The 23,126-nt window shown below is 41.7% G+C and overlaps 2 protein-coding genes across 8 annotated transcripts in view; one reads left to right on the forward strand and one right to left on the reverse strand.

The window, feature by feature from the left end:
- Window positions 1-1,783: 1,783 nt before the first annotated feature.
- On the forward strand, window positions 1,784-4,194 carry PSMB4 (proteasome 20S subunit beta 4). Its single transcript, XM_059901615.1, has 7 exons — window positions 1,784-1,960; window positions 2,208-2,414; window positions 2,679-2,825; window positions 2,992-3,073; window positions 3,475-3,591; window positions 3,794-3,882; window positions 4,076-4,194. The coding sequence occupies exons 1-7, from the start codon at window positions 1,821-1,823 to the stop codon at window positions 4,086-4,088; spliced, it is 795 nt and encodes a 264-aa protein (XP_059757598.1). The 5' UTR covers window positions 1,784-1,820; the 3' UTR covers window positions 4,089-4,194.
- A 3,390-nt stretch (window positions 4,195-7,584) lies between these two features.
- POGZ (pogo transposable element derived with ZNF domain) overlaps window positions 7,585-23,126 on the reverse strand; it is a 44,761-nt gene continuing 29,219 nt past the window's right edge. For all 7 annotated transcript variants that reach the window (XM_059931204.1, XM_059931188.1, XM_059931182.1 and 4 more), the window contains 12 exons: window positions 21,171-21,277; window positions 20,144-20,481; window positions 19,595-19,749; window positions 15,065-15,165; window positions 14,374-14,520; window positions 11,139-11,273; window positions 10,851-11,023; window positions 10,553-10,693; window positions 9,998-10,054; window positions 9,687-9,799; window positions 9,409-9,433; window positions 7,585-9,273 (listed from right to left, as the gene is read on the reverse strand). In XM_059931204.1, coding sequence (XP_059787187.1) covers window positions 7,602-9,273; window positions 9,409-9,433; window positions 9,687-9,799; window positions 9,998-10,054; window positions 10,553-10,693; window positions 10,851-11,023; window positions 11,139-11,273; window positions 14,374-14,520; window positions 15,065-15,165; window positions 19,595-19,749; window positions 20,144-20,481; window positions 21,171-21,277 — 3,164 coding nt within the window. In that variant the 3' untranslated portion in view covers window positions 7,585-7,601. The remainder of the gene's footprint in view (window positions 9,274-9,408; window positions 9,434-9,686; window positions 9,800-9,997; window positions 10,055-10,552; window positions 10,694-10,850; window positions 11,024-11,138; window positions 11,274-14,373; window positions 14,521-15,064; window positions 15,166-19,594; window positions 19,750-20,143; window positions 20,482-21,170; window positions 21,278-23,126) is intronic.

Here is a 23,126-nt window from a genome sequence, read left to right on the forward strand (position 1 = left end):
AGTGAAAATGTTTGTGAGGTGGTGGTGATGGTGATTATTAATTCCAATGTAGTCTAGTGTTATTCTTTTCTTAGAATTTCAAGACATTCCCCATAACCAGGGATACCCTGACATGTTACAAAACCAGTCTGGTGATTATTGACTTAAAAGCTCGAACACTGGTGAGAGCTAAATACTAATTAAACTCGAAGTAATAGCCAACCATAGAAAACTGGGCAAACTTAAAAATGACTTTCCAGATAATACCAGACCTGCTTTAAAAAGAGAAGAAACTTCTTATAAGTTTCCCTTGTTTCAGTTTAACTTACGTCTTGTTGTTTTCATCTTAGCACAAAAGACATGCTGGTCACCTTCCTCTGAATAGTGCATCATCAAATGTTAGTGGTTTGCTTTCCCTGTCATCCTACTCTCAGGCTGAATGATTCTAGATCCTTTCACTTTTCTTCTTTTAGACTCTGTGGAATTTAACCACCTGCCTGATCTCTGGGACTGGTACTGGCCCTACCAGAGCCTTAATCTAGGGACCTTAAAAGGAGTGAGACCAGAAGCCAGCAAGCCACCTCAGGCCACTTCTAAACAAGGATATAGCCAATTAATTGATGGCTAATTGCTTTAAAGTTCATATGAAGAGGACTCTGGTAGCTATGAAAGTGAAGTATTCAAGCAGTTTTAGAGGAATCCCAGTAAGCCTTTTGTCATTACAAAAGACACCTGCTATTTGTCCAGGTAAGCCTCAGAGAGGTCCAAGAGTCACCTGGAATATGGGGTTTGCGAGAAGGTGGCTACTACTTTGAAGAAAAAATCTACTACCTAGTTTTCAAGTCCCAAAGGTGATACAAAGAGCATCATTTGGGTGCCTCTAACACAAGATCTTGACCCTTCCCATTCCAAGGTTTCATGACCTAATAAAATATTTTATTTCAATTAGGCTAAAATTTTATGCATTGCTTTGGTTCAGATTAACTCAGGGAATTTTAAAAAACAAAACTGATTTGGTTTCCTGCTGAGTGAAAAATTTTAAAACTAGTTGTGAAGGGAGTTGTGGCAAAGTAGTGGTTTTAGGTTCACTGTTTGATTCTAGACACTGCTTCCAGCCCTTGCTACAGAACCACATTGAGAAGGGAACGCCTGTAATTTAGTTACACTCCCACAGTCAATGGAATTTTTCTGATGTTTAAGAGGTAGGCAAGAGCCTTTGACAATTAGGAAACTTTCAGAGATTTGTCCAAGGTCCTACAGAGTGAGTGATCCATCTGAGATATCATACACCCCAAGGTACGCGCAACTGTATGATTCCTTTTTTAATTCTGAGTTTGAAGACTCAGATCTTATACTACTTGCTGTGTGATCGGGTAAATCACTACACAAGTCTCGGTTTCTTATCTATAAAATGGGTCGAACATGCCACATGATCCTGGGTTCACTGTTAGCTTCGTGTGGGTTTTTTGTTTTTGTTTTTGATAAGGATCCAAAAAGGAAAGGAGAATTTCTGCTTCCTCGCTCAGCGTCAGCGTCTTGAAGTGCCCCGCCCCCCCATCCACCCCCGACCCATACCCATCTCCCACACCACCCACCCCTTCCTTGAATTTGTGCGTCAGAATACTGTTCTAGTCCAGACTCTACCGCGATGTGATACGACGTCTGGCAACTCCACACCTCTGGGTTTTGGTCGCCTCCCAGGACACTGGTACGGTCGGCTCTGACCTTATCAACATGGCAGCTGGAAGTGGCTTGCAGGAAGAAGAAAGGTGTGGCACTGAAGGATCACTTCCGCTTCCGTCGGCCACAATGCTTTCGTTTCTCGTGCTACCGTGACTAAGATGGAAGCGCTTTTGGAGTCGCGGTGCGGACTTTGGGCCGGCATTCCGGCCCCTGGGCAGTTTTACCGCATCCCGCCCACTCCCGGTTCCTCTGTGGACCCGGCGTCCGCGCTCTATGGGGGTCCGATTACGCGCACCCAGTAAGCTCTCGGCGCCTTAGCCTGCGCATGGGGAGGGACCGTGGGGCCTGTTGCGGCCGGCAGGTTCTGGGAGCCGGGGAAGGCGAGGGAGGCACCCCGGGGCGCACTAACAGCGGGGGAGCTCGGGGAGGAGGGTCCCGGAGAATGAAAGGAGCCGTGGAAAGTCAGAGGCGGAACCCACAACGTGGGAAGCGGGCTCAGGCTCTCCCCCTGCGTCGCCCCTCGCCAGACCACCCTCTCTCTCCAGGAACCCCATGGTGACCGGGACCTCGGTCCTGGGCGTCAAGTTTGAGGGCGGAGTGGTGATTGCAGCAGACATGCTGGGCTCCTACGGTTCCTTGGCTCGTTTCCGCAACATCTCTCGCATTATGCGAGTCAACAACAGCACCATGCTGGGTGCTTCCGGAGACTACGCTGATTTCCAATATTTGAAGCAAGTTCTCGGCCAAATGGTGTAAGTCATCTCGAGAATAGGAGTAGTTTCCAAATGGGGAGGAGAATCCACTGTTTTTTATCCCCTCAAGAAATTCTTGGGTGGAGAAACTTGAAACTGCAGCAGAGGACAGGGAGGCTTGGCGTGGAAGATGTGAGAATGTTTGCAAATAAGTAGTTTATTTTAGTGGGTTTAAATGGGGAAGATTGTGGTAACATCTTTTGGGGGTGGATGGAAACCCCGACTTCTGTTCTTTCCCTTTTTTCACAACCAATTCTTTTTAAGGATCGATGAGGAGCTGTTGGGAGATGGACACAGCTATAGCCCTAAAGCTATTCATTCATGGCTGACCAGGGCTACGTACAGCCGGCGCTCCAAGATGAACCCCCTGTGGAACACCATGGTCATTGGAGGCTATGCTGATGGAGAGAGGTTGACTTGAATACAAATAACTCATTTCCTTGACCTACCCAATCTCTAGTGCCTGTGTAGTGTCTGTCTCTTCCCCCTGAGTGACTCCCACTTCTACCTCAGACCCCATGGTCCCATCCTTCAGCTAAGATACAGAAACCTAAGATGACCTATTGTGTCCTGTTAGCTTCCTGGGTTACGTGGACATGCTTGGTGTAGCCTATGAAGCCCCTTCGGTGGCCACTGGTTACGGTGCATACTTGGCTCAGGTAAGTAGCCAGTTGAGGGACGAGGGATAGGAGAAGACAGAAGGCGGTGGGGGTTAGTGGTTGTCTGCTTGTTCTACCCTTGAAATTCTGACATGAGGAACAGGCTAGGATCTGTACTGCTGGGCGGATGGTTTTCTTTTTGGTCCAGAGGCCATAATGACAAGGTGGGGTATGTCCTGGAGGGAGTCAGTATACATGTGCAAAGAGAGGACACCCTAGAATTTCCCCTTCAAGTGGGTCTTAGCACAAGTAAGCAGAGTTCATTTTGCTGAGGCAATAGGTGGAATGTCGCCTTTTCACCCATTTATGATTCTTTTCACACCGTGGATTTGCGACATATCGCCTATCGCCTGGTATTCAGCTCGTGATATCTCCCATGTTTTTTCCCCCGATATCCCTAGCCTCTGCTGCGAGAAGTTCTGGAGAAGAAGCCAGTGCTGAGCCAGACTGAGGCCCAAGAGCTAGTGGAACGCTGCATGCGAGTGCTGTACTATCGAGATGCCCGTTCTTATAACCGGGTGAGAAGAGTGAATAATAAGTGATGCAGATCTAATTGGCAGGCTTTGCAATCCCCGAGTCTCTAAACTTTGAAGAACAGAGTGCCCCATTTCTGTGTCTCCTGTTTTCACATTTGGGAAAGACCCTCAACTTGACCTTTGACCAGGGACTTCTTTCACATAAGGGTTGGCATTTTCATTGAAGAGCTCTGCTTTCTTTCAGTTTCAAATCGCCACTGTAACTGAAAAAGGTGTTGAAATAGAGGGACCCCTGTCTGCAGAGACCAGCTGGGATATTGCCCACATGATCAGGTGATTGAAATTAAAATTACAGTAGAAAAGATAATTGGGAGATCCCTTGGTTGCAGTAAGCTTGGTTTTTCTGGAGGTCTCAACCAAAAAATTCTCTGGGTGGCAAGGGTTTGGGCTGAGGATAGAGCTGCTTTTACGAATTGATTCCTCACTCTATGGCTTCACAATTTTATTATGATCTCTTCCTTTTTAGTGGCTTTGAATGAAATACAGAGGCATTATCCAGAACTGAAGTTGTACCCTTCTTCTAACTTTGAACTTGGCTGGTTCAAAGGTACTATTCTTTTGTAAAATAAATCCTTTGAAACACTTGCTGAGTGGTTGTACTGTTTGACTAGGTCACCCCAAGAGTGAAACTGCTAAGTACTGCTGTGTGCCATCTCCCTCCCTGGTCAGAGAACCCTTTGGTTCTTGGTTCTGGTAGCATATATACAGAATGGTCTTCATGATAATACCGAAGACCCATTACTGTCTTCATTTGGGTCTGTATGGAAGGCTGCTTTGTATAGAAGTCAGACTTAATCTTTGTGTAGTAACATAATTAGCTTTTGTGTTTAACATTTTTCTTCAACGTTTTTATTTACCCATGCACTAGTCTAAAATACAGACTTTCTGGTTAATGTTGGCTCTATATGTGATTTTAGTTAAAACATCATTTCAAAGATGGAAATGTAACATCTAGTAGAGCTGTATAAGGTTACTCCCAAACTGGAACTAACAGCCTTGATCCCACACCCGTCCAACCTCCTCACCCTTCATGGGGAATACTAAGTAATTTCGACATTTAAGCTAAGTCTACTACTAATTTCTAGCACTGTCAGAAGACCTCTTACAAGTATTGTGTTCACTAAGTCCTAGGTGTAGTGGTGAGTCAAATCAATTCGGGTTATTAGCCAGTTCCATCACCAGGATGGCGTTAAACCCAAATTTAAAAAAACACCCTGGGTGATTCTGATGCATATCCTCTCTAAACCTCTTTTTGAGAAACTAGTATAGGCAGTAAACCCCAAAACCATTACAGGCATATCTTGTTTTTTATGCTTTGCAGATACTGCAGTGTTGTTTCACAAACTGAAGGTCTGTGGCAACCCTGCACTGAGAAAGTCTTGGTGCCATATTTCCAGTAGCGTTTGCTTACTTTGTGTCTATGTCACATTTGGTGATTCTTGCAATATTTCAAACTTTTTCATTATTTTATCTGATATGGTGATCAGCAGTGATCTTTGACGTTACTACTGCAAAAAAGATGACAACTTGCTGAAGGCTCGGGGTGGTCAGCATTTTTGGCAATAAACTATTTTTAAATTAAGGTATATAATTTTTTAGACATAGTGTTATTGCACATTTAATATACTATAGTATAAACTTACATGCACTGGAAAACCAAAAACACTGTGACTCGCTTTGCTGTGATAGTTGCTTCACTGCAGTGGTCTGGACCCCAACCTACAGTATCTCCAAGGTATGCCTGTATAGAAATTCAGTGAGGTGAGAGCTGAGAGAGAAATCAAAACCCCTCCACTTGTATTACCCATGATTACAACTAGAAAATTCAAGCAAAAGAAAACTATCAGCTTTCAATTTGCATCTTCCACACATTCAGTCTCAACACAAAGTAGTCAATAAATACTTGTTTATTGATTAAACTGAATTATAAAAAACAAAACAAAAAAAACTTCCTATACTACAAAGCCATGCAGGCAGAATCCACAAAGGTAACTTCCTGGCCAAAACCCAGCTGATCCACTGTTGGTATTATGGCCTTAAAAAAATTACCAATTGAGAAAGTCATACAGTGTGCAGAGGCCAGGAACCCAGCTCTACTAAATCTCGGGCTGCTGCGGAGACTACCAAAGAGAAGGATTAAGTCACTGCAGATAGAGTTGACCATAGTTCTTGAACTTTCTGAAAGGCAAAGTTTTGACTCAAAAGTCCATATTCTGTCAAAATGGCATCAGGCAAAAAGCTGGGGAAGAGAAGCCCAGGTGGATCCTCAGTTCAGTTTTCAGATGCCATGGGTTCACAAAGCTGGCCAAGCTGTTTATGGAAGGGAATACTCCAGTTCACTATATTATAGTGTGCTGGGAGTTAAAAAACACAAAAAAAACGGATGAGGAGAAACAGGTGGTAACAAATGTCACACCTGTACCACCAGGCCCATCACATCTTGAGAATCTCCCAGTCTGTGAAAGCCTGCTCAAATAGGGTCACCTAGAAAAAAACCACATTGTTTATAAATCCATTTCCCCTCATTTTTTAAAATGTTCCACTTATGTACATTTTAAAGATGAACCATTTACAAGCCTGTGCAGGTTGCCTCCTTGGCTCACAGGAGGGATACATTGCAGAAAGCCTCAGGATGTACAGAAGTATAGTATAGTTGTGGGAAAGGTGGACCTGGATTTTTGCTCCTTTTCTCTGTGTGTTACAGTACGTTTCAGTTTATAGCCATTGAGTACATACAATTAAAAAAAAAATTCCCTCATGCAAATTGTAGAAAAAATTTTCTTTCCTTGAAGCTGGCAGTGAAAAATAAAGATTCATGTCTTTTTCTTTGTGCACACCCCTACGTGTTTCTTCTTCATGTCAGATTCTTCTCTAAGCATTAAGAGAAATAGGGGAAAGCCACAGGGTAAGCAGAATTTCAACAAGTGGTCTTTTTAAAGTTCAATACAACTTCTTGCACAATTAGCTGCTGGCTGGCGGACATGTGATCCCTTGAACAGGTATGCTGTCCACTTAACAGGAGGAAGTTGAACAAAGCAGGGACTGCCCCCATGGATTGCAGGATGAAGACCCGTACACTGGGAATGGCTTCCACCCTAAGGTTCTGTGTGATCACCTCAGTACCTCTTGCTTGCTAATGACCCATGTATGATCCTTTGTCCAGAGTGACGGTGTGAGAATGGGGAAGGGGGCCAAGGATCACAGGTGCAAAGAATATTGGTTTTGTTGTGTTTTTGTTGGAGGGAGGGTGGTGAGGAAAAAAATCTACTCATCATTCTGGACGATTAAAGGTGGTGTCATGCATTTTTAAAGCCACAATTTTATATTTAGAGTTGCTGTAGAAACCAACATCTCTGGAGAGGGAAGGAAAGAAAGGAGAAGGAAGAGAGAGTTCAGTGGGATTTTTTTTCCATTTTCATTTTTATATAAAAGTGTTAAGACCACAATGAAAAAACGTTTTTATCCATATATATATATAATAAACCAGTTTGTGAGCTACAATTTTTGTCTTTCCCATCTTCAGAAATGTTCTCACATTGACAATGGTTGGATAGCATCATGCCAAAAGACACTGGCCACACAGTAAATCAAACAAAACCCAGATGTACTATGATACAGTTGAGGTAAAAGGGGAAACAAAAGATTTAACATTCGCCCACGAAAGATTTTTTTTTCCTTTTTCTTGATTTTGTCAGAAAAATACCAAGCACAGTGCTTTAAATTTAAAAAAAAGTCACAAAAACCTGTTTTTAGCAGAAGTGAATGACCAACGGGGCCGGGGCCAGGGCCAGCTCATCGGCTCAGACGTGATCACTATCGGTTTTCCTAATAATCCACAAATCCACAAGGATGTATAAGTCAACATCAGGGGGGAGTGGTGGCATAAAATTAAAAAATATAACCCAAATACCCCCACCTGGTATACCCCCTTTACCTCTACCCTCCCTAACGCTTTCCCACCCCCACTCCACACCCCCTCATGACCCCAACACTTAAATCTCCATCAGATCTAGGTCAGCTTCTTCAAAGCCATAGAAGGACTCGGTCTCGCTTTCACCCTCAAAGAGCTGGTGAAGGCTTTCAGGCTCAACTGTCTCTTCAGGAGATGACCTGGGTCGGGGAGTGGAAGCTGAGGCCTCCTCAGACTGTTCCCCACTCAGCTTCAGTTGCTCCTCTAGGGAGGCAATTAGCTCCTCCTGCATGTCAGCATTTCTTGTAGGTGAGTTAATGTTGCCATCAGGGCCAGGCAGAACGCTGGCCACAAGGAAGGACCGCTGAACTAGCTCTGGACAGTCCCCAATGACACCAAGCACCTCAGCCAGCCAGACCAGAACCAGTTGAAGCAGGACATCAGAATCACATGCACTATCTGCCATTTCCCGAGCCTGCTCCTTCCACTTTTTGTGCAGGAAGTTCTTGACAGTTCGTTTGATGCACACATCTAATGGCTGGATTTTGGAGCTACAGCCTGCTGGGACAACTGCAGGCAAAGTGCTAGAGGCACTAAGCATGGCCAGCACCTCTTCTGACAGGTGAGTGCGATGACAGTCCATCACAAGCATGCCTCTGCTGCGCTGGCAAGCGGTGTGCTTCTGCCACACTCGGGCTGACCACAGCTCCATGATCTCGTCGTCGCTGTAGCCACTCTCCTTCGCCTCTAGCAAGATAGAGTCTGGCACATTAGCAGGCTGATCCATCTGTCCTCGGTAGAAAACCAGGGTAGGGAGGACAGTGCCATCTGCCAGAATGGCCAGCACCACATCACACCAAGGCTCCCCTGTGCCCACTGTCTGCAGGGCATTCTCCTTTCGGTCATCACTGCTCAGTACCTCCGTATCCAGGAACAAGGAGACCTCATCAATAGCCACAATCATAGACAAGGGTAAGTCCTGGTTGTGAATCTGCCGTTGTACAAATTCAATGAAGAGTCCTGCATTCTCTGCCACATCCTTAGGTAGAGTGTGGGCCACAGCTCGCCGAGCGTGCGGAGTCAGGTGGTGCCGTAGCATGAAACGCACAGCCCACTCATAAGAGATCTTAAACCCCCCCTCCAAAGAACGTCCTATTTTGGTGGCCTTCTGGAACAAGGTCTCCTCATTTACAGGTAGCTGTTGCTCTCGTTGGGTCAGCACCCACTCAGCCAGTTTCTCTTCTGCCTCTAAGCTCAGATATTTGCCCTCCAGATTCTCCCCCTGTGAGGCCTGGAAGCGCCGAAGCCAACGCCGGATGCGTCGTTGGGGGTTTCGGAAGTGTTCAGCTGCCTGTTCCGTGTTGCAGCACAGGGCAAACAGTACCACTCGGAGCTTCTTCACAGAAAGCTGCTCCTTCTTGCCAATCACACTGCTACTACCACCCCCTGATGCTGGCTCAGGCTCCTGGGTGACTGGGCTCCCTTCATCCTGGTCATCGACATTCAGACATTCGGCCCCCTCCGTAGCCAAGGGTGGAAGGGCTAAAGGCTGGGGATGAGTGGGGGTTGGTGGTGGGGTTGCAGTTGAGGCTGGTGACGGGAGTGCCTGGGCCATGGGAGCTGGTAGCTCTTCAGGCTCAGCTGGGGTGGCGCCCGCAGATTTCACAGTGGCAGCTTTAATAGAGGGGAAGGAAGGAGGAGGGTACAAATTCTTCAAGTTCCGGTCGTGCACTCGGTCACGAGTCTGGCCATGCCTAAAGGGTTAGCAACGAGAGGAGGAAAAAGCTCAGTTAAACTAGAAGAATGAAATAATAATAGTAGTAGTAGTAATAATAAAGACCAAACATACTATAAAATAGAAATTAAACCATCAAGCGAGTTTCTGTTACCTTGAGTGAGATATCCAAGTGAGTCCTATGGGAAATAAGACAATAAAAAAATGTTAGCTCAGTGAAGAAACAAACCCTCCAAAGACAGTGCTTTAGATTTCAACAAAAAAGCAAACCTACTGCCTTCCCAGTCTTATATAAACTTCAGGTTAGAATGCTTCCAATTTGGTGAAGTGTATCTCAACAGTGAATGGGTTAGGCCAGGCAGAGATGCACCAGACTCATGGTATGACCTGTATCCTTAGCTTTTTTCCCTAACCCCCAACTCTCCTACTTACCCCGTGGCAGGATGCTACTGGATCTGTGAGAGGGGTTGAATACCAAATGCTTAGCCATGGCATCTCCCACAGAAGTAACAAAGGTACATGAAGTGCAGGCCAGCTTGATTCCACTAAGAAAGAGAGTCAAGAGTACATGAGACAAATGTAGTAGTGACACTAGAGAGAGTTAAGCTTTGAGGCTTAATAAAGAGTGTCCCTCCTTTCTCCTCTCTCTCAAATTAATTCATATATCCACCCCCCAAAATAATAAAAGGGATTTAATATAAAAACTTGAAAAATTAACAGACCATCAATAAGTTTTTTGTTACCTCACAGAATTTTTAAACAAAGCCAAATACTTGGGGCTCTTCCGTGGAACATGATTGCTGAGAAAGACAAACAAAAAGTGGTATGAGTTACGTGGTTCTGCTTGCTAAACTAGAGATCACCAGCGATTGACAATGCCCCAACAAGAGCAATGCCTCTTCACTCAATCCTAACCTCAACCCAAGCCTGTTTTCCTATCACATTAATATTTCCTATTAACATGCAAACGAATCATGGGGTGGGGGGAAATCTATTAAAAGGCACATTCTGGTTGGGGGTGGGGTGGTGGTGACCAGGGTCAGACGCTACATTTCTAAGAAGCTCCCAACTAGTGCTGCTGGTCCTTGGACCACATTTTGGGTAGCAACGTCCTACAGAATCAGAGCACAGACCATCAAAGCCAAATGAAGCCGGGTCTGGCCTCTTAACCTGCTAGGACAGGTGGACAAACAGCTCTAAAAGTTGAAGGAGGAAACCCCAGAAGCAGGGGAGGGAATGCACTGAGTTCTGGAGAACCTGAAATCCCAGACAGGAACATTGGTTTAATCGTGACTTACTTGATCATGTGGTTGGCATAAGCTCGAGAACAGCAGGTACTATAGCGACATAGAGAGCAGTGAACATAAGTAGGGAAATGATTAGGGAAATCTGGGATCTCAAAGCTGCACTCCAGACATGTCTGCCGGCCCATGACACTCCTGTCAAGAAACAAGGAAAATTCTTATTACTGCCTCAGGGGTTCCTAAATTGTAGGGGATTTAGACACAGATACTACCTAAAAGGCTACCAGATTACACTAGCTATCAGGAATAACTGTGCCCACCCGGCCCCCAGCCTCCAGAAGAAGGCACTGACATTTTCCTAACAGCTCTCTTCTGGACGTTGCGCTGGACAGGGGGATAAAGGAAGACGGGCAGAGGGTCCGCTGAGGAGGCCAGTGGTGCTGCCTCCTGCAAGGTGCTGGGAGGGACATCACTGGAGGGTACAGGAACAGTGCGTGGCTGCCCTCGGGAAGCCCGGATTGTCACCTGTGAGTCAAGGGAAGGGATAATTAGACACTACCCACGTTAAACCTCAGAATATGGAAAATCTCTATTCCTCCCCTTCTTGGATCTGTAAAGGGAATGTCAACAAACCCTTTACCTTGGTGCCTGGTTTCAAACCTTCCAGCTGCTTGGGTTTACGGAAGGTTTTATGGTGCTGAAGCTTGTGTTCAATTTTGTCCTTGGCAAAGAGAAACTGCAGCCGGCATTTGTTGCAATGATAAACATTCCTCTTCTGAAGGGGGAATAAAAAGAGACAGAATCCTTTAAAGGCTCCCAATGAATTTTCTTCCCTGAGGAGAAGGTAAATCATTGCCAATCGTTTTCTTCCCACCCTTCTGTTGATAATTTAACAGAGGAAAAAAGAGAAATATACAACATAACACCAAACCTATTATTTTTTAATCTTTTTATATAACTTTATTTTGAAGTAAAGTTACAAACCTATTATTGGGTGGTGAAAATCATCACCTCCCATGCTCCCAGAGAAAGGCAGACTCAAAGTCAGGATAACTAGGTCCTCAAACCATCTCCCGCTGACTTGCTTTAACAATTTGGCTGAGTGGCTTAAGCTTTCCTTGCCCCTTACTACTTCATCTTTACAGTGTGGATGGACAGTGCTACTACTTCTGGATATTCTTCTTATTTTTAAAAAAATAAAATATGTACGTGGTAAAAAAAAAAAATCATATTTTTATTCTGTACTCCTTCATGTGGTAAGCATGCCTTCAACTCCAACCCTCAGTCCCTCTCCACAGACACAACTTGTTACCAAGTTTCTTGGGTATTCTTTCACAGATAGTCTATGCATATAACCATATAGCAAACACATACGTCTCCAATCACCACCTGTTTTTCTTTCTCTTTCTTTAACAAAAATGATAGTCCTTTCTACATAGTGCTGTTTTTTTCCTCTGAACACATCAATGCATACAGATATGCCTCCCTCCAAGGCCATTTTGAGGATTCAGTCTGCCCAGTATTGAAATACGACACGTCTATGATTTTCTTCCCTAGGATAGCAAGGCTCTGTAACCTCAGCTGAGTTACAGGTGATAATTTCCATGCTACTATATGGAAATGCATTAGTGGTGGATTATCAGCAGTCACTATGTGTGAGCCTAAGAAAGTGCCTGCTTACAAGTAAGAGTGAGGGCACATGTGCACACACGTGGATGTTATGCACAGGTACACCCATCTTGTTCTCTCTTCTGTTCCCTCTCTATGTACCTTCACTCTTCTCCTCCAGTGGCTCCTTTCCTGCAGTATTTTAAAACAAAGGCATACCTATTCCATCTTAAAAAAACAAACACAAGAGCAACAACAAATTCTCCCTTGCTACCTCTTTTCCTGGATCTACCACCCTTGGTCCTCCTCTTCATAAACAAATTTATTTTTTTTTTATATTTTTAAAAATAAATTTATTTATTTATTTATTTATTGGGCTGTGTTGGGTCTTCGTTGCTGTGCACGGGCTTTCTCTAATTGTGGCGAGCGGGGGCTACTCTTCGTTGTGGTGCGCGGGCTTCTCATTGTGGTGGCTTCTCTTATTGTGGAGCACGGGCTCTAGGCATGTGGGCTTCAGTAGTTGCAGCACTCGAGCTCAGTAGTTGTGGCTTGCGGGCTCCAGAGTACAGGCTCAGTAGTTGTGGCACACGGGCTTAGTTGCTCCGCAGCATGTGGGATCTTCCCGGACCAGGGCTCGAACCCATGTCCCCTGCATTGGCAGGCGGATTCTCAACCACTGCGCCACCAGGGAAGCCCTAACAAATTTATTTTTTAATTTATTTTTTTCATAAACAAATTGCTTTAAGTAAGTTGTCTCCATTTCCTTACCTCTCATCATTTGTCCAGCTGAAATTTGACTTCCACCCTGCTAACCAACAAAACGGCTAAATTAAATGCTGGCCTCTAAAGTTTCTACCTTGCTGATACCTTCCTGCAACACCTGACCACACTCTTTTCTTCAAAATACTTTTGTCCTCTCAGCTTCCTTGACACCGAGACTCTTCTTGTTTTCCTTCCAGGACTATGGTCCTGGCTTTGTGGATAGAGACTTCAATGGTCCTAAGCCTTCACCTTATTCTCAATTTGGGGGGTGGGGGATGGGGGATGGGGGTGCAGCATAGCACTTGCAAGTTTAAAATCCACTGGATTTATATAATGATGATTCCTAAGTACCTTTCACAATCCAGGCTTTTCTCCCAGGCCTCAGACCTGTATATCCAACTACCTGTTTAATAGTCAGTTATACTTGATGTCCATAGATACTGCTAACTCAAGAATATCCAAACTTGGGACTTCCCTGGTGGTCCAGTGGTTAAGACTCCTTGCTTCCATTGCAGGGGGTGTGGGTTCGATCCCTGGTCAGGAATGAATAAGATCCCGTGTGCCACATGGCATGGCCAAAAAATTTAAAAAATAATAGTAATAAAAAAGAATATCCAAACTTATAATCCTCTCCTCAAAAATTATTTTCTCCAGTGTTCCTATCTCAATAAACAGTCCCACCATTCATTCAATTACCGAAGAGAGAATCCTGGGCACTATTCTTAACTACTCTCTCACTACCTTCACCTAAATCCATTTCTAAATCATAGATATCACTTATCTTCTCAAGATCTCTCAACTCTATCCTCTTTGTCCTCATTTCAAAAGCCAATAGCCACTATCATCTCTTATCTAAACTACTGAAAAAGCCTCTGGCTTGTCTCCCTAACTCTAGTCTCAACCTCCTTCAATTCATTCTCCTTAGAGCAGCCAGTGCAATCATAACTAAAAGCAAATTTGAACACATCACTCCAGGACTAAAAATCTCTTTAATGGCTTCCCAACAACTTATTATAATAAAAGTTGAAATTCCTTTTTTATGGCTTACAAGATTCTCCATGATCTGTTCCCTAACTTCCAACCTCCCCCTGAACCTTACACATGCCAACCACACTGAACTTCAATTTCTTGAATTTCCCTGTCTTTGAGAGCATTCTGTCCTTCTATCCCACTTCATCTGGCTCATCCTTACTCATCCTTCAGGTCTTGAACACCCCTTTTCCTAGAAGCCTTACTAGGCTCCCAGAATAGGTACATTCTTTTTTACATCTTGTATTTCCCCTAACACAACATTCTTCTTGCTTTATCGTACTGTTTAATTGTCCTGTTTAACCACTAAATCTCTAGAATCTAGCCCAGTGCCTGGCACACATCATTGGAATTCAGTAAATTTTTCAAACACATGTATATTATCTTCTCTACCAAAATTATTTGCTTAGCTCAGTCCTGGCCCCTGTATCCATAATTAAAAAATAAGAACACGGAAATTGCTTGGTGCCTGGTACCTGGTGCCTCATGTAATGCTGTTGGAATGCATTGCCATTTTTGAAGACCTTCAAGCAATAAGGGCAGAGCAGGTGCCGAGTATCCTCATGGATCATCCGAAAATGGACATCTACCTCAGAGTAGAGTGAGGAGCGATACTGACACACCTGAGTCACACAAGAAGGAAAATAAGCTAAGAGTGAAGTGAACAACTGAGGCCTTAAAAAAGAGGTAGCAACAAAAATGTTAAGATACGAAAAAAAAATTTTCCTAAATGTATAGAAATCAAATTATTTTTCTGACGTTTATTGCAGGGCTATGTTGGTGATAAATTCAGCCGTGAAATAAGATAAAAATGGGAAAGACAGGAAAGTCTGAGAACAGTCCATATTCTGACAAAGAGGAGTAGAGTTTTTTTCTATCTCCAAAGGGCACATTCAGGAGACAGACACTCCCTTAGTACAGGTATATGTTCCCAGACTGGGTTCCTTGGCTGGGTACATGCAGATATTCCTTTATGTTTTTCTCCTGCATGGGAAACCCTGAAAATGGAACCCGTGTTCACAATTTCTTCTGTATTTCCTCAGTGCTCCTAAAACTGAGTGTGTGCAGTAGGTACTAGGCAATGTTCATTAGTGTGTTCATTAGTTCATTCTTTGTGTTTAGCCTGAGAGCGAAATGGCTAAAGCTCCCTGGAGGAGAAGGCAATACCTGGCAAACATAAGGCATCTCTCCAGGCTTATGAGTGTCCTTCATATGCTGGAGAAACAGTGGCTCACTCTCAAACGCCCACTCACAGATCTTGCACTTGGCTGTAAGAAGAAAAATAATCAATAAATCCACCTGAAAATAAGACCAAAGTCCTGCTGACTCATAATCTTTATTTTCTCTGACTCCTATATCTTCATTTTCAATAGTCAGTAAATTACGAAGTCTCTTCTAGTCTTTCTTTAAAATGGTTCTGTCTCAACATTTGTGCTACTGAATAAAACTATCCTTCTGTCTCTAGCTCAGACTTCTTTACCAAAGTTCCATTCTAGATTTTGAACTCTCTACGAAACATAATATTCTACCATCTACTCTAACTTATTAATTCAGCATCCTCCTGCTCCCCATCATTTCCCTTCTCACATCCCACCTCCTCCTGAGCTCAAAACTTAGGCATTATCTGACTCCAAACCCATGTTCTGTCACCATTATTTCAAAATGCATCAAGGAATTGTCACTTCTGCATTCTCACAGGCAGAAACTTGGTAGAAGCCCATATGATTTCCTACTGCTAATTAGCTGGTGTCTAATACCTCCTATATCTCCAATAAATACAGTATCTATTCTTTATATACCATTGCCAAACGAATTCTTTTAAAATACTACATTACTTCATCCCTCTGCTCAAGGATAGACAATGATTATCTCCTATGAATAATTCAACATTTATTGAACGTTTACTAAATGAGGACAAATAAGGATTTGTCCTCAAAAGACTGATGATATGAACAGAACTTCTTGCCTTCTTATGAGTTATTGTGTTATTTCAGTATTAACTAATTTGAGATAATTAAACTTTAAAATTGGCCATTTTATCAAGCTTTTATAAGGCTGCAGTTCTAAATTTTTGGCAAAAATTTTAATTGCTACATATTTTGAATTATACAGGCAAAATATAGTTATTTGTATTTTTCTTACCATTACTGGAATTATTTTCAAGTTTTTGCAAACAAGAAAATTGTAAATTTGAAGCTCTAGGCGCTTATTTATTGGACAATGTCCAACCCCTGCCCCACACCCCCAAATGAGTGAAGCTGAAATAAAAAACAAAAACCAGGGGTCTGAATCTTGGGTCCAGGGAAGAGGTCTCAGGGAACCCAGGTATCCCCTGAAATTATCTGCAAAAGAAGTAAAATGTGTATTTTTCTGGGAAGTTTTGTGTTTATTTCTCAAAGGTGTCTGCAACCCATTTAGGACCACTTCCCAGAGGTACATTAGGTACAAGAACAAGATAAAGAAATAAAAAATTCTGCCTAGAATGAGGAAAAGCTGATATATGAGCTGAACCTTGAAAGAAGAGTGGTTTGCCAGACAGAGGAGACAAGAGAAGAACATGAGCAAAGGCATGGTACTGCATGGCATGTTTGGGAAACAGTAACTTAGTGGCATGACAATATTTTCTCCTGTTTTCTTCCCCCTTACCTCTCAATTCAATTTGCTAATCTTTTTTTCTTTTCTAGAACACTTTTAAGCATTGGTGTTTCCCAACCTTCTGTCCAGCCTTTTCTTATTCTCTATGTTTTCCCTGGGCGATCTCATTTACCCTCAAAGGCTTTTCCTACAACCCACACATCCGCTCTATTCTTATAGGTGTCACACATCAATTATAACAACATTTATTAAGCAATTTTTAATGCATAAACACCATGCTAAGATTTATATGTATTATCTCATACAAAGAAAATCAGTGAGAAAGGAACCAAAGGCATCAGTGGATTTAAGAGATCTCTAGTAACCTTTCACACCTATTGGAGTTGATGTCAAAAAAGATTTAAGAGGAAGAATTAACTGATTTTCCAAAGTGGCTATCCTAACACTGTCCCTCCCAGCACTATCACTCTCATCTCCCTAACACCTACCACAGTCTCCTGCTTTGAGAAAACAGGCATGAACTACTACAGCTTCTGCTTCCTGTTTTCCAAATTTGGAAGGACAGATTCCTTATGCCTTTCTAAGGCTCATCCGATCTCATCATTCCACATATCCCATGACTTTATCAAGCAAGTGGTTCTCCCTTTCTTCAGTCTTTTTCCACATAGGACCCTCCCGACACCTGAACATGATTAATCACCCTGAAGCATCCTTCCCTCAACCCTACCTCTTCCTTATTGTCCTTAAACAAGTGTGAAGAAAAACATAATGCTATTAAAAATTATACTGTTACCATAATTAAATATAATAATCCATTGATGTTTTGGAGACAATTCAGGAAACTTGAAAATGAAGATACATGATATTAAACATTTATGATGAGTTCTGTTATGTCTTGACAAACATACTATGGCTATGTATTTTAAAATGTCCTTACTTTTCAGAGATACATAATGAAGTATTTAGGAGTGAAATATCATTATGTCTATAATTTAGTTTAAAAACACTTCAGAAAATAAAAGGAAAAAAAATTTTCAAAACTAAAAAGAAAACAATTGGTCTCAAAATATTAACACAAAAAAATAAGCTACTTTCACGAAGGATCTGCCATGGATGCAAAAAAAGGGAGTTATAAAAAAAAAGGGGGGGGTGGAATTATAAAAGAAACCAAGAATAAGATTGATATATACTAAAGTACAGAAATGGTATTTACCTGTTTGGATCAACAATTTCTCAGGTTTTTCATCAGTGTAAATTTTAAGTCATAAGATACTCATATATAGTCAAGGATAAAAGAGCGGTAAGCCAAGAGAAAAAGATTGATGAGGTGCTGCACTGTTTCCCATTAGGAAAAACTTATCTTTTTATGTACAGTACATATATAAGTGGAATAACAAAAACACACCCCACCAGATTCTGTATAAAAGGAGATGTTTTCACTGGGAGATTCAGATGAGTTATTTGGGCTTCCCATGACTGACAGTGAAGAATTCTGGGTCCTAACCTAGACCAAGTTGGCTACTCTGCCACTACACTGTAGTGTTATGATGTTTGATTCCAGGATCTACTCTACTCACAAATGATTAGCCCAAAGTTCCACGGTCTAATATGGTAACCACCAGTAACATGTGGCTAGTGAAGACATGAAATGTGGTGAGCCCAAACTGAGATTTGCTGTGGTGTGATATACACACCAGATTTAAAAAGAAAAGAAAAAAAAAAGAATGGTAAATATTTCATTAATTTTAAAATTCTGATTACATGCTGAGATGATTTTATTTTGGTTATTTTGAGTTAAATAAAATACACTATTAAAATTAATTTCACCTTTAAAAAATTTTTATTTCAAATGACTACTAAAAATTTAAAATTACATATGTAACTCATTATATTTCTGAGAACCAGCACTAGTCTGAGCCACTCATGGCAATCCCATTTCCCCTGACAATATGACCAAGGCTAAGGAGATATAAAGGGAAAACAATTCTGTCTTGTAAGAAACAGACTTAGAAAAGACACAGGAAGATATGGTCTCTTCTTCATCTGCACAATTTTATATCCGATTGTATTCCTGAGACTAACACAGCCATCCTGCTATGAGCCACAGACAAGAGAACTGTTGAAAAGTACAAGACTCGCGTTCTGGGCTTGAAGCTTACTCCACCTTGAGTCTTTTCAGTTAAATGATATAATAATAGATGTCCTTAACATTTAATCCATCTTTAGTCAAGGTTTTTAATTTGCAGCAAAAATTTCTGTCTTTATGTGTTTCCTCATGCTGTTTCCCATCACCTAAAATCTTTTCTTACTACTTTCCATCCATCTAAATCCTTCGTGTATTTAAAGACCCTAAAAGTTTATGCATTACTTTCTGTGAAATCCACAAGGATCTTTTCCCTTCTCTGAACTATTTCACCTATCACTGGTATCATACAATGCATATGATTACAGCAAATATATTGTCTTGTTCTCACATTTTCCTATAGTTAAATAATTTTTGTCTCTTCAACAAAACTAGAAATCCCTTAAAGGACAAAGGAAATATTCTAGAAGACTGGACTCAAATCCTCACAATTTCACCATATTAGAAGTGTATGCTCTTAAGCAAATGACTAAATGTTTCTGGGCTTGTATTCAGCCTGTGTTTCTCATCTGTAAGATGTAGAGTGTAGCTAACACTCCAACTCATCTTATATTTCATGAAAGCACTGTCTTAATGGTAAAGTACTCTGTAACATTATCTTTTATCCTTCATAAAACCTATGAGGGTACTAACTAAAATGGAGACCCAAATACAGGTGCCTGCTTCTTCTATAAAAGGATCTAGGTAATAAACTCTTTACATATACCTCTCTACAGTGGTCCTGAACCAAAGCCCCTTAATTTAGAATCAAGCACTGAACTCGACTCATGCTTGAACAGAATAGAAGTCAGGCTTGTAAGATAATAGGGTAAGTGAAGTAAGAAACTGACTACGAATATGCAAAGAATTTCCTCGACACTGTTACCCACATATAAATAAACATAATGGGCTCCCCCCAGTGCCATTCATTGAATGAAAAGTTAAGTATACCCCTGGAGTTTAAGAATTTCCAAACTTACTAGTTGATTCATAGGGACTATGAACATTTTCCAAGTGGCACTGGAGCTGGAAGGGAGTGGAAAACTGACGATAACAGTGCTGGCAGATAGTATGACCATCCACCTCACCGTTCTGCTGATCAAGTTCTACGTGATGTTTCATATGGTTCATAAATCTGTAGCACGGCACAAAGGAAAAGTACAGACAACATAAAAGATCAGAAGCCTTGGAGAAATGTACCAGCGGAATCACAGAACAGACATTACATGTTTCCCCCTCCACCCTCCCACCCAACTTCCTCTTTTTGGGACATCTTCTGAGCCCAGAAATTAAGACAGTTCTCGAAACTTTTCTGGGGAAGGAGATGCACTGGTCTCACTCTACCCAAAGTTATCTTTTATTTATTACCACAATGTCTCTTTCTATAGTACTAGTTATTGATTTAATGATAATCCTTAGCAAGAAAGGATAATAATTGGGGCCATTCTCCAAACAGAAAGACTTAAACACGTAAGAAGCTTTCAGACTTCACTTGTCCAAGGTGAGCTCCAAGGCTCTTCAACACTCACCGAATGTTGTTTTTTAGCCTTTTGGTACAATGTGGGCATCGGAAAGATGTGGCGACCTTAGGGAAGTTTGTGAGCTGGGCTACTTTGCCACCATCCCGTCCATAGTAGAAGTCATCTACTAGCATAATGAGCTTGGTCTGGACGGCATCACCCACATTCTCATTTGGCTCTGGTACTTTGGTAGGTGGTGACAGAGCAGGAATAGGTGTAGAAGAGGGAGTGGAAGCAACAGGAGTTGTTTTCTCAGGGGATGGGGGCTTTGCTGCTGATGGGACACTGGGTTCTGAATCCAGAGACTTTCCTTTCTTCTGGTATTCAACCATTTCTGGGCAACAGTACTATAAAGAAAGAAGACATCTGATCATCCTGGTTCTCCTGGGGGCTGAGATGTGCTAACTCCTCAACTTCACTAACATTCCTTGGTAACTGTTTGGTTCTAGGTATTCTCATCCAGCTTTTACCCTGCAGTTTTCTAAAATGCTTCCAGGTTTCACTCTTTTTCGTGTGTGTGTGTGTGTGTGTGTGTGTGTGTGTGTGTATTTACAGCCATATGCCACTCCAAACACCACACTTTGTACTTCTTCCTGTCTTAGATCCTTTAACCACTCACTAGCATAACCTGGCTCTGAGCTCCCTGGTAGGAAGAAGTCCCAACTTTTGCATCTGGACTAATATCAAAAATGAAAAGACTAGAATTAGAAATTGGTTAATAGCTCCTGATTCATCCGATGACACAATAAATAGAAAATGGACTGAGGCCAACTTGGCCTGTCCTCCTGTGCAGTTCAAAATCTACGAACTACGGAATTAAGGTCACATATGTTCTGATATATTTGAGGGTCTTTAAATATATCCTATCACATTTCTGAGCTCATTCTAAAACAGGCCAAAAGAGAGTAACCCTTTAAAAAGCTTCCAAGTCATTTCAGAGCCCTTGCTTCACAAGCTCCCAACACTACACTACAGGAGGTATACAGTGAGTGGTAGCCATTTAAGCTGAATCTCCATCACAGGTGATATCACTTACACACATGTGGCCTCTCAAAGCTTCAGTAACACGGAATTGAGCATTACACCGTGGACATATCTTCCGTCCACCATCCTGGAGGTCAAACACTGGGATGGAAGAGGTCACTGGAAGTGAGAACATCAATAAGATTAATAAGATGATACTGGAAAAAGACTACTGGCCTTTTGGAAAAAGGTTAAACACTTCCTGAGGGGTATATTAAGGTTGGTAAGCAAGCATGAGAAATTGCTATGAGGCATATTCCTTCTACCATTCTTCTAACTCTAGGCCAGGGGACAGCAAATCACAGCTAGTAGACCAAATCCAGCCAGCTGCCAGTTTCTGTTTGGCTCGTGAACTAAGAACGGCATTTACATTTTTTGTTGTTGTGGTGGTTATATAAGATTTTTCTTTAATTGTGGTAATAGATACTTAAAGTTTCCTCAGCCATTTTTAAGTGTTCAGTTAAGGACATTCACATTTTTGTGCAAGCAATCTCCAAAACTCTTTTCATCTTGCAAAACTTGAAACTCTACAGCATTAAATAATTCCCCATTGCCCCCTCCTCCTAGACCCTAGCAACCGCCATTCTCTCTTGTCTCTGTGAGTCTGACTACTCTAGGTACCTCATATAAGTGGACTCATACAGTATTTGTCCTCTTGTGTCTGGCTTATTTCATTTAGCATAATGTCCTCAAGGTTAATCAGTGTTGTAGCATGTGTCAGAATTTCTTTCCTTTTTAAGACTGAACAATATACCACTGTATGTATATACCATATTTTGTTTATCCATTCATCAGCTGGTGGACATCTGGGATGCTTCCACCTTTAGGCTATTGTGAAAAATGTTGCTGTGAACATGGGGGTACAAATATCTGTTTGGGTCCCTATTTTCAATTCTTCTGGGTATATACTCCAAAGTGGAATGCTGGAACATATGGTAATTTCATGTCTCATTTTTGGAGGGACCATCACCCCATTTTACATCCCCACCAGCAACGTACGAGGGTTCCAATTTCTCTGCATCCTCACCAACACTTATTATTTTCGGTTTTTTGGATAAGAGCTATCCTAATGGGTGTGAAGCGGTATCTTATTGTAATTTTGATGTGCATTTCTGTAATGATTAGTGAGTGATGTTTAGCATCTTTCTGGGTGCTTAATGGCCATCTGTGTATCTTGAGAAATCTCTATTAAGCTCCTTGGCCCATTTTTTAATTGGATTGTTTGTTCTTTTGTTGTTGGTTGAGCTGTAGAAGTTCTTTATATATTCTGGATATTAAGCCCTTATCAGATATATGATTTAAAGATATTTTCTCCCATTTAGTGGGTCGCCTTTTCACTCTCCCTAACGTTAATCCTTTGATGCCCTAAAGTTTTAAATTTTGCTGTAGTCCCATTTATCTATTTTTTCTTTTGTTGCTTATGCTTTTGGTATCATATGCAAGAAAGCATTGCCAAACCCACTGTCATAAAGCTTTTCCCCTATGCTTTCTTCTAAGAGTTTTATGGTTTTAGTTCTTTTGTTTAGGTCTTTAATTCATTGAGTTAGTTTTTGTAATATGATGTATGGTAAAGGGTTCAACTTCATTTTTTTTGCATGGGGATATCCAGTTTTCTCAACACCATTTGTTAAAGGTTTTCACATTTTTAAAGGGTTGAAATAAAAGCAAAAGAAATGATCTTCTGACACATGAAAATTAAATTCAAAATTCAGAATCCATAAATAGTTTCAGTGGAGTAGAGTCAAGCTCAATTATTTACATATTGTCTGTGGCTGCTTCTGTACCACAATGGCAGAGTTAAGTAGTTGTGACAGAGACTATATTGTACATAAAACTTAAAATATTTACTATCTGGTCCTTTACAGAAAAAGTTTGTCAAGCCCTGTTCCAGACCGTTGAAAATCCTTATGCTCATATCCTTCTACATCTGAAAACCTCTCTACCAAATCTCAACTTTAAAAGCTTGTTC

Source organism: Balaenoptera ricei, chromosome 1, assembly GCF_028023285.1.
Source record: "Balaenoptera ricei isolate mBalRic1 chromosome 1, mBalRic1.hap2, whole genome shotgun sequence".
In the NCBI taxonomy this organism is placed as follows: domain Eukaryota; kingdom Metazoa; phylum Chordata; class Mammalia; order Artiodactyla; family Balaenopteridae; genus Balaenoptera; species Balaenoptera ricei.